The sequence below is a fragment of the Lygodium microphyllum genome, chromosome 7, assembly GCF_053477565.2.
Source record: "Lygodium microphyllum isolate KBCC chromosome 7, Lygodium_microphyllum_v1.1.10, whole genome shotgun sequence".
Lineage (NCBI taxonomy): Eukaryota > Viridiplantae > Streptophyta > Polypodiopsida > Schizaeales > Lygodiaceae > Lygodium > Lygodium microphyllum.
Window position 1 is genome coordinate 60,489,034 of NC_141141.1, and position 9,593 is coordinate 60,498,626.

At 38.2% G+C, this 9,593-nt stretch overlaps 1 protein-coding gene across 2 annotated transcripts; it reads left to right on the top strand.

Annotated features, from left to right (window-relative positions):
• The first annotated feature begins 1,352 nt into the window (after positions 1-1,352).
• Positions 1,353-3,635, top strand: LOC148033504 (uncharacterized). Of its 2 annotated transcripts, none has more exons than XR_015691316.1 (4): positions 1,353-1,668; positions 1,757-1,915; positions 2,491-2,585; positions 2,819-2,861. XR_015691316.1 is itself a non-coding variant. In XM_087681448.1 (4 exons), the coding sequence occupies exons 1-4, from the start codon at positions 1,417-1,419 to the stop codon at positions 2,864-2,866; spliced, it is 582 nt and encodes a 193-aa protein (XP_087537574.1). In that variant the 5' UTR covers positions 1,357-1,416; the 3' UTR covers positions 2,867-3,635. The 2 variants fall into 2 exon arrangements, 1 of the variants encoding a protein (XP_087537574.1); XM_087681448.1 differs by having other exon boundaries at positions 1,357-1,668; positions 2,463-2,585; positions 2,819-3,635.
• Positions 3,636-9,593: the final 5,958 nt, after the last annotated feature.

Here is a 9,593-nt window from a genome sequence, read left to right on the forward strand (position 1 = left end):
TTTTTCTATCCTAAAGGTATTAATGTCTTTGGGCTTTGAGTCCATAATTATATGTTTTATTGCCCACCCATCAGTGTCATAGTCAATGGTTTCCACTTCTTCATTACTCTCCTCACTTTGTGAGTCATAGTCCATGTATTCATTGGAATCCTCTTGTTAAAAAAGCTCGTCCTCTAGCAGTTCATTATCTTGCACATTTTCATCATCCTTAAGTAGAGCCCAATTGTACAAGAGGTTTAGGTCATGCACTCTAGTCCATTTCCACTTTGTCTCTTCCAATATCCCTGGCAATAGAAGCTTGCTTTCTTGGCTATTTGCCCATAGTTGGATTGACATATACGGTTGTCTTTATTTTAGCATTGCTATAATTACAATTCTCAACATTTTTCTTAAAGAGCAGACATTGTACTTTGGCAGTCTATTGCTTGTAGTTGATGGACAGCTCTATACTTTGATATTTCCTCCTATTCTGTCTTTGTTTTGGCTAAGTATTGGGGGCTCATTTGCAATCTTTTACAACAACTCATTCTCTTGGATTTTACATTGGTATACTGTCATTATGGTTGGTTCTTCTCGAATGATAGTGCTATATTTAATATTGAAAAGCTTAATGGCACAAACTTCACCTATTAGAATATGCAAATATGGCAACTGGTGGAAGCTAATGGATAGGCTCTATATGAGAGAGAGAGAGAGAGAGAGAGAGAGAGAGAGAGAGAGAGAGAGAGAGAGGGGGGGTGGGAGTTGACGGATAGGCTGTGTGTGTGTGTGTGTGTGTGTGTGTGTGTGTGTGTGTGTGTGTGTGTGTGTGAACACGTAAGTTCACCTAATGTACGATTTGAACAATAGATGGAGGCTACCGAGAGAGTGCGAAAACGATGTTTCTCACAATCCTCACAAGTGACAAAGAGTCTAAGAGCGAGAAAGAAAGAAAGCAATAAAATGATCTTGATGATAGAGTTTGGGAGAGAGAAAGAAAGCACTAAATGATGGCAGCTGGTGTTAATATGGTGGCTAATTCAAATTCTCCAACTATCCTCATCATCAGGTTTGGAGTCTTGGAAGAGGTTTCAAAATTGCCAAACCAGGAGTGCAAATAATTAGTAATATAGATGGGAACACTCTTTGAAAATGTCATTTCCTATTGGTTCCCTTTAGAAGAAGAGGGCATCCACAACCTATTCTGCAGCCAATCTCATTATCACTCTTTTGTAAGCCTATTATTTACAATTAAATCCGCTTGATAAAAATTATCGAAATATTCCGATAGTTTTTTATTTGAGTGTGATTTTAGATATATGTATGTAAAATATCATCATGATATAATTGACATAGATAGAAAAATCCAAGAGAGGTCACTCTACTGGCCTTTTTATCAGTTTGGTCTACGGAAAAGAGTTAATTATCTGAGCGAGAATGGCTGTGCCATCTTTGGCTGGTGCTGCCTGGCCTCGCATCTCGAGTGGCCCTCTCTCTCCCCTCATCACCCCGACCTCCACCATCGCTACTTCTTCTCCCTGTTCCAGAATCCCCTCTTCTTCTGCTCCCCCCCTCCATACCCGACTGCCTGCCCTTCGTGCCCAACGAAAGGCGAGCGCTCCCGCCTCGACCTTCCACAATGACGAAGAAGATCAGGAGGACCCCTTCATCAAAGCCAGCCTTAACGAGGTTCTCGTCGCATCGATTTATTTTCCCTTTGCCTTTCCATTTACCTCAAAATAGTTTCCTACATTGCTTCTGCCTTTCGATTTTCTAGCTCTCGACTGAGGCAGTCAGGGTTATGCTCCGGGAGGATTCGAAGCGCATGGAGTCTTTTCTAGAGAACCTGTATAATCTGGAGCATTTTCTCGATGAAGAGAAGGACACAGATGCTCTTCGGTTCGTACAGGTCTTGCAGGGAATGCTCGATCACAAGGTGAGAGTTTTCTTTTTTTCTAATGCTATCTGTAGTATCAGAATCATATACACGTCTGCAATAATCATCATATCTGCAGCTATGCCTGCCGGGAAGTTCAAGTATGGTAAACAACAGTTCTCCAGAATGCTTGCATTGCATTGGCATAATCACCTGCAAAATACGTGCGAACACATTGGCATAAACCAGTTATATGTGTTTTGCAGACCATAGTTAGCCACAACACATTTGTGGCGTCGTATATATCCTAATTCACGTGCTATTTTGGTACAATATCCTGTGCTAATGGACATGTCGAGTGAGATCATGTAACTTTGTGCACGCAATAACTTACATTTGCATGTAAAGACTCAGGTATTTTGTCAAATCGCACATGCAGATTTCATTTTGTCAGGTCATCCTGCATATATGGATTGATGAGTTTGGAAGCTCTTGCGGTTTAGTGTTGAGAGAGAGAGAGAGAGAGAGAGAGAGAGAGAGAGAGAGAGAGAGAGAGAGAGAGAGAGAGAGAGAGAGAGAGAGAGAGAGAGGCTCTGATATGTTTCAGGTCTTGCCCCAAATTAATGATTTGAAAGGGAGCTACAAGAAGGCTTTTCAGAAGATCTTCAGCTTAGTAGAGGATTCTGGATGGGTGCTACAAGGGGATGAGAATGAGCTTGGTGTAGCAATGGTACCACTTCAGCCATTCTGTGCTTTTCAAGTTTTAAATATTTCTGTTAGCAATGGTCTCATGAGGTTCGAGCATAGGCATTTAGCTCTTAGGTTCTTCTAGCCCTTGATCAGGAGTCCTCATGCAATGCAACGAAATGAATAGTAGCAAGGTCTTCTGATTTGCTAATTTCCTTTTGGGGCAAATAAAGTTGTAAGTTGTATTTCTGATTTTAACTGATTCTTATTATGCAGCTGGATGATGAGCTTATACCGCCAACTGTAATGTCACGATACAATTGAGAGACGTGCTTCTAATTAGCTATGCTGAGGTAGAGCTCAACCGGTTTCTGAACATCAGCTCAAGCCTGATACTGAATTTCTTGGAAAGAGGAAAGATACTAATTCCTAGAAAAGGGATATCTAAAAGGTATGTAGCAATCTAGAAGTGCCTTTGGGAGGAGCAACAGGATCAGTTTTTCTTGAACAGCTCAATGATGCATGTGAAATGCAAGGGGATTGGCCCTGTCTATTCAAACAATGTGTTTAACATGTTCTTATTTACCAAGGAAGAACATTACATTCTCATGCTCCTGCATTTCTGGATATGTCAAGGCAAGAGATTGAAAATGCCTCTTGACTGCCATTCCTGATCAGTAAGCTGGGTGGCAATCTCATTCCATTGGAATGGGTGTGGGTCACTGCAGCATTCCCACCCGGTGTGATCCTAGTAGAAACATCTTTGAGCAGCAACATTTAGAGTAGCAAGTTATCCTTTGTTCAGTATGAGTGGTGACATATGATGGGAAAGAGTCCTGGAGACCTGTTTGGTCCTTGAGAAGATCTAGCCCTATGGTTGTACTGCAGTGCAGGCAAGCTCGGCCTCATTAACTTTAAGTTTTGAATTTCTGGAATATTAGGATGCCAGCAAGTCGCAAATAAGATCAGCCTCATTGACTGTAAATGTCTCTAGACTGTCTCCGAGGTCAGCAAACATACATCAGCCTTACATGAATGGATACTGAGCTAGAATTTCACAATTTGAAATACACGTTTCATAATAACCAGAAAATGTAAATTTCCTTTCCAATTCATGGTGCGAAATGTGTATTCTAAAAATCAGCCTTTTTCAGGATGAAGCCAGTGTTAAAAATAATCAGGTCTTAGTGTTGCAAAGATTGGATAGAAGCGTCTAATTGTTGGAGATGAGTTTCATAATTAATGAAGGTGAATTTTTGTTATGAAGTTGAAGGTTTTTTGCTGGTTCTCGGAAGTGTTTATTGTGAACATAAGCTCAACCTCTGCCCTTCCCCATTTCTGTGCTCTCTCTCTCTCTCTCTCTCTCTCTCTCTGCCCCTTGGTGTCAAAGTATGTCTATCAACCATGGATTTGGGCTACCATTTCTCATTACTAGCAAATTTTCTTCAAAAACCAATCCAAGGGACTTCATTCTAAACACGTTGAGGTCTCTCCAACATTACCTAATACTCAATCTGTTAGGGTAGGAAAGCTTAGGGCTATATTTGTTTATTTGTATTATTTTACTATTTGAATATTTTAACCCAATTGCCATTCTTGACACAATTCTGTGGCATGCATACTTGCTCTCACACATGAGTGCTCTAGGTGGTGGGTTTTTAAGTTAGCTTAAGGAAACTTTTGTATTGTAGTAGTTGGTGGATACACACACATGTGCATGAAAGCTAGCTTAAGAACAAATGTGCATGGTAGCTATAGGCTACATTGGCCCTCTCCATTAAGAATTGGTAAATTAAGTGTTGGAGTATCTTTCTATTTGATATTGGATGAAAAGGGCCATGGTATAGGTTTAATATACTCTAAGTTGAAATCTTAAGAGGGATCATTTATTAGTAACCAATTGAATTTCCTTGGATCCACAAGCAATATTACCTCAAGATTTGGTAACATAAACTTAGTTGCAATAATCCAATGTACATTTAAGAAATGTTGCTTTGCAACCAACCAAAGATGAGACTTGCTTACACTATTTTTAGTCCAATGAGTGAAAAATAAGGGAAGGTCAAGTTGATCCCATTGTTTTAGCATAGTCGCACATTTGGGCCTTTGAAACAATGTTAGCTTTATATAGATAGTCATGATCACTTGGCTCTAATCTTAGCCATGCAAGAGGTCGCCCAAGTAATTGTGTCCACTTGTCCATTGGATCACGACAACTTCCACCCTTCCACTTTCCACTTATATACTTGCCATTCTTTACTTAATTTATTTCTAGCATGTTATGTTTAGCTTGCATGATCTTTCTTTGCATACTTTGGAGTGGTCTGTTAAAATTAATATTCTTAATGAAAGATGTAGAAATCATTTTTCATAGATTGATAAATTATCATCAATATAATATGCTTTCTCAAAATTGTCAATCACCATTGGCTTAACAAAATTGTTGGTAATTGAGGATTTGACTTACCAATTTATTGTTAGGCATGTCCTAAGAAATCCAACTTCTCATCTCACAAAGTTGGCAAAGTGATGAGTTAACCTATGACCTTCCTTGGATTGAACAAGACCCTTTTGCTCTTGTGAGGGATGTCGCTACTAGGGTTGAGCTCTATTACCACCTACCTTGTACCCATGATGCTATTTGGTCTCTCATAGAACAATGGCCCACTCACCATGATTCCATGATTCATACCACTAGTGATTGTTCTACTTCAAAGCAAGAGGGATGCCTTTAGTAAAACGCAATTAACTTCCTAGTGGTCCTTCATACAGTAAAGGGCTTAGTATGAAAAATAACATCAACACAATAGTTCCAAAACAACTTAAGCAAAAAACAGGAGTTGTAGTACACCTTTATTTCATATGAACTTATCTTGTCAAGCGTTAATTATATAATTTATTAACGCATCATGACAAACATTGTGAACTTGGGCTATGATAGTTTGGTTTTGAGATGTAGAAATTTCATTATCAAAAGGTGCCATGTTTTCTCTCTCTCCATTCATGTTTATGTCCATGTTGTTGCTTCCACCAAGAGCAACAATGATAAGAGTGGCAACGATATTCAAGCAAAATTGCAGAGCGTTGGCACCATTGGGCAATAATTTAAGTGGTGTTATCAATTAAGCTCCTCAATGGAGTTTTAATTAGACAATGGTGTGGTGAGGTGATGCTTAACGCTCCATGGAGTTTTGATTAGAGAGTGATGTGGTGAGGTGGTACTTGATATCTCACACTCCTCTTGCAATGGCTCCTCCAACACTCATCTCTCTAATGGTAGTGGGTTGGAGTGGGTTGTCTATGATGTTGACGATGACACCTCATCATGATGGATTGGCATTGGCATTAACAACGATTCTCCTACTTCAATTCCTTCTTTTCCCAATCATCATCAAGAGTCAGTTCTGATACTAAAATTTGACGATCTCTTATAACTTTTAGATTCTCTTACCTTTTTCTTAAGTTGTGTTATTAGGACCAAGTGTCTTACACACATTTATAAACCAACCAGATGGAGGCACTATACTACCACCCTATATTGGATTGAAAGTCAAACACCCTTCTATAGCTTGGTCATTGAACAAGACTCCCAAGTATGTGTAAGATATGGTATACCCCATAACTTGCACAGATAGTAAACTCATGCTTGATACTAAAGGTGTACAACGTTTGCCAGTGTAGGGCCAACCATGATAGTGTAGTGTTTGTGTTTTAGTTGGATGGAAATCTCACACATTGCTAATATAGATAAAATTATTAATCAATAAACCAATTGATGCAAGGATATGAAGTATTAGGGGCTCTAGAATGATATGCTCACATGTGTTATTCTAAGAGCCCAAGACTAGGAAATTTACCTTTGATAATAAAGTCATATTCACTCTTGATTTGAAGTACATATAGAAACCTAGCCATGATCACAATGTTGGAGTTGTTAGTCTCAATAGCTAGGATGAAATGCAACAAAGCCTCACACCCACATGAAAGCATAATAACAAAGATTGGTGCAAAAACTATAGAAGTGAAGGCTTTGATTAGGTTAGTGTAATTTCTATTTAGCTTATGTGGTTTCTTGAGGCATGGGTTTGTAAGAGTGGCCATAGAATCCTCCAACAAATACTAAACATCGACGATGGATCAAGTTGGTATGCATAGACTATGGCCTCATTTTCCAATTTTTAGTACTCTCTAAATGCTAAATCATTGAGGCTAGAACCTAGAGAGATCATTAAGGCCTATTTGATATTTATAGGACATGGTTCATAGACATAGGTTCTAGGGAAAATTTTGGCTTTCTATAGGGAGTGCCTTCTCTAGACTATAGAGGATAGCTTCATCATATGCATGACATGGATAAACACACATCTATCATGTGGTTTGAGGTTCTTATTGGACAAATCTGCTTTTGTTCTCACGAATCGAGGATTCAAACAAGAAGATATGCTCGATAGAAATTGCCACTAGAACAATGTGTATCCCTACTATACCATATGGAACCTCTATATATGTAATTATTTGATTCTTTCTCATATTAGAGGAAGACTTTATTGCATCTTCTATGAGGATTTTGACCTTACCACACGTGGTCTCAAAGCCCTATGCTTTAAGTGCCTACAAATATTTCATCAATAAGTTGGAGCACTTGGTTAGGCTAATCATTCTAGCTAACATGAAGAGCCCTTATGGAATCTCGTCTCTCAACACATTATTTTCCAATAGGTTTCATAAGAAGGGATCCATCATTAGGTTTTCTTGGTTGACTAACTCATCTATCTAGTCAATATATTTGGTGACAATTTTCTCTTGCATGGAGGAGTTGATGCAAATATAGGTAGATTGGTCCAAAGAATTTATCCTAGGATCACTTCTTAAAGCCGGGGAACTATTTTGAGAGTTTTAGAATTGGAATGTTCTAGCCTTGTGACTCATCTTGTTCAAAGTGGGAGTGCATAATTAGGAGGGTACATGGTGCCATGAGAGTGCAGAGCCATGAGAAATGTATGGATTTGCAATGCACTCACATGTTCATTCCTATAAAGGTGGTGCCTTTAGGTAGGCTTGCATTCAAAGAGTATAATAGGCTTCTTAGACTATAGAACAAGTCCTTCAAATTCACATTTATTTATTTGGTAGTGTAAATATTCAATGGCACCTCCAACTAATGTTCAATGGATGAAAACTAGCAAGAGACTAATATAAAATGAAAACAATGTAGATAAAACATGGAACCTCATGTTTCTTGTAATTGGATATACCTCAAAGATAACAAAAAAATGAGTCCTCAAAGTTGGAGCATGGAATGACAAAATCTTACATGCAATAGCTCATCACTTTCTAAAATAGTTGCAAAGGTTGGGATGAAGGCCAATCACAATCAATTTAAAAGATTGATAGATTTTAGAAAAAAGACTAATGGTGAAGTGATTGTACTTGCCCCTTTAGTTGATCCTTGACATAGTAAGGTCTAAAGAATGGTGATTTGTTACCATTTTGGAAATGTGGTGAGCAAAGAGAGAGTCGTAGAGAAATGGTGTGTGTACTAGGCAATGTCATAAGTAAATCCATAGCTTTAATATACAAGATGATGTTATTAAGTAGGAAGAAGGAAGTACTTCTCATATGATATGTGTTGATACAAGAATTTAGCCACCAATGTATTCATTACACAATTAGAAGGCACCAAGACAAGAGGCTAGGTGCATGTGAAAATCATGTGATACAACTAATATACAATGACTAAATAGGAATGCCTATTGTTTAAAAAAAGTGGAGAGAGCTTAGCTAATGTGCTAAAGGTCAACCATATGCCCTAGTTAGGTCCAACCCATATGTTAGCAACTCCCCTATGTTGTGTGTTAGAGGGTTCATAGAGCCTAAGGATCGAGTCTTGCAAAGTGCATTAATGGGACCAAAACGCAAAAGTGGAGAGAGTCAGAGTAAAAGAAAGACAAAGCAATACCAATGAAAAATGCACTAAATGGTGATATAGATAGAGATGCCCACAATGTCTCCACATATCTCAACAAATATGTCGTAAAAACACAAGTGCTAGAATTCATTCATAATGTTGTAGTGGAATGTTATTTGAGATTTATAACTAAATGACTAACCCAATTCAACAAGGTTTCCATTGGATTTTCCATTTGTCAAGGCATCCAAGCCACTTTAGCACAAGCAAAACCATTGAGTGGTGATTTGGTGGTTCTTCGACAAAAACTCAACTTCTTGACTGTTTTGCAAGCCTATATGCAAATATCAACTAGCTACTTTACTTCTCAATTCCTTTCAAAACCTTTAGAAACATATTCAAAGCCATCCAATTGAAGAACTTTAGAGGATGTCTTATTTAAAGGTCTTCGAAAGTGATCGATCCTTGTGATTAAGTCTTCGTTACTATCTTGACCCATGCCACACCCCTTCTTTTATAATGGTGTTCATTTTACAACATAACTTTTAGAATCAATACAACCAACATTATTTACATTACATATGGAACTAATCGTAATGTCTATCTACTTAGCACTAAAAAATGAGATTTTCCACCTAGAGTAGTATCGACAAAAAACTGGCCTTAGTGTATTTTTCATAGCAACACAACAAAGGTCAAGGTACAATTTTCACTTGGCTTGTTGAAAACAACCGAACATTTCCCTAGTAGTTAGAAGACCAAGAAAAGAATAAGGCGTAGGGAGGGCTGATAACTACTATATGTTCTTTCTGTATACTTAATGAAAGCACATATCACCTGTTTGAGAAGTCATCTTGTATGGAAAAGCTGAAGTTGAAGGCCTTAATTTTGAAAGGTTGCCTGACATTACATACGAAAGGTCTGAGAGGAGCCCCCCCTCTCGTGTATAAGTAGTTTTATAAGAGAACTTTGAAGCGTGTATAAGTAGTTTTATAAATGTATCATCTTTTCGTTCGGCGGTTTATATTTGTAAGCTTTGCCCCCTTCGAAGGTGTTGCGACCAACCGGCAAATTATCAGTTTGGGAAAGCAAATTCCTTTGTGAAAGGTTGTATAAGTAATTGTTAAGTTATCCATGCAGCAA

Coding starts and splice junctions, on each gene's coding strand:
- LOC148033504 (XM_087681448.1), top strand. CDS start 1,417: ATGGCTGTGCCATCTTTGGCTGGTGCTGCCTGGCCTCGCATCTCGAGT. Junction 1,669..1,756: donor TCAAAGCCAGCCTTAACGAG/GTTCTCGTCGCA, acceptor TCGATTTTCTAG/CTCTCGACTGAGGCAGTCAG. Junction 2,586..2,818: donor ATGAGCTTGGTGTAGCAATG/GTACCACTTCAG, acceptor CTTATTATGCAG/CTGGATGATGAGCTTATACC.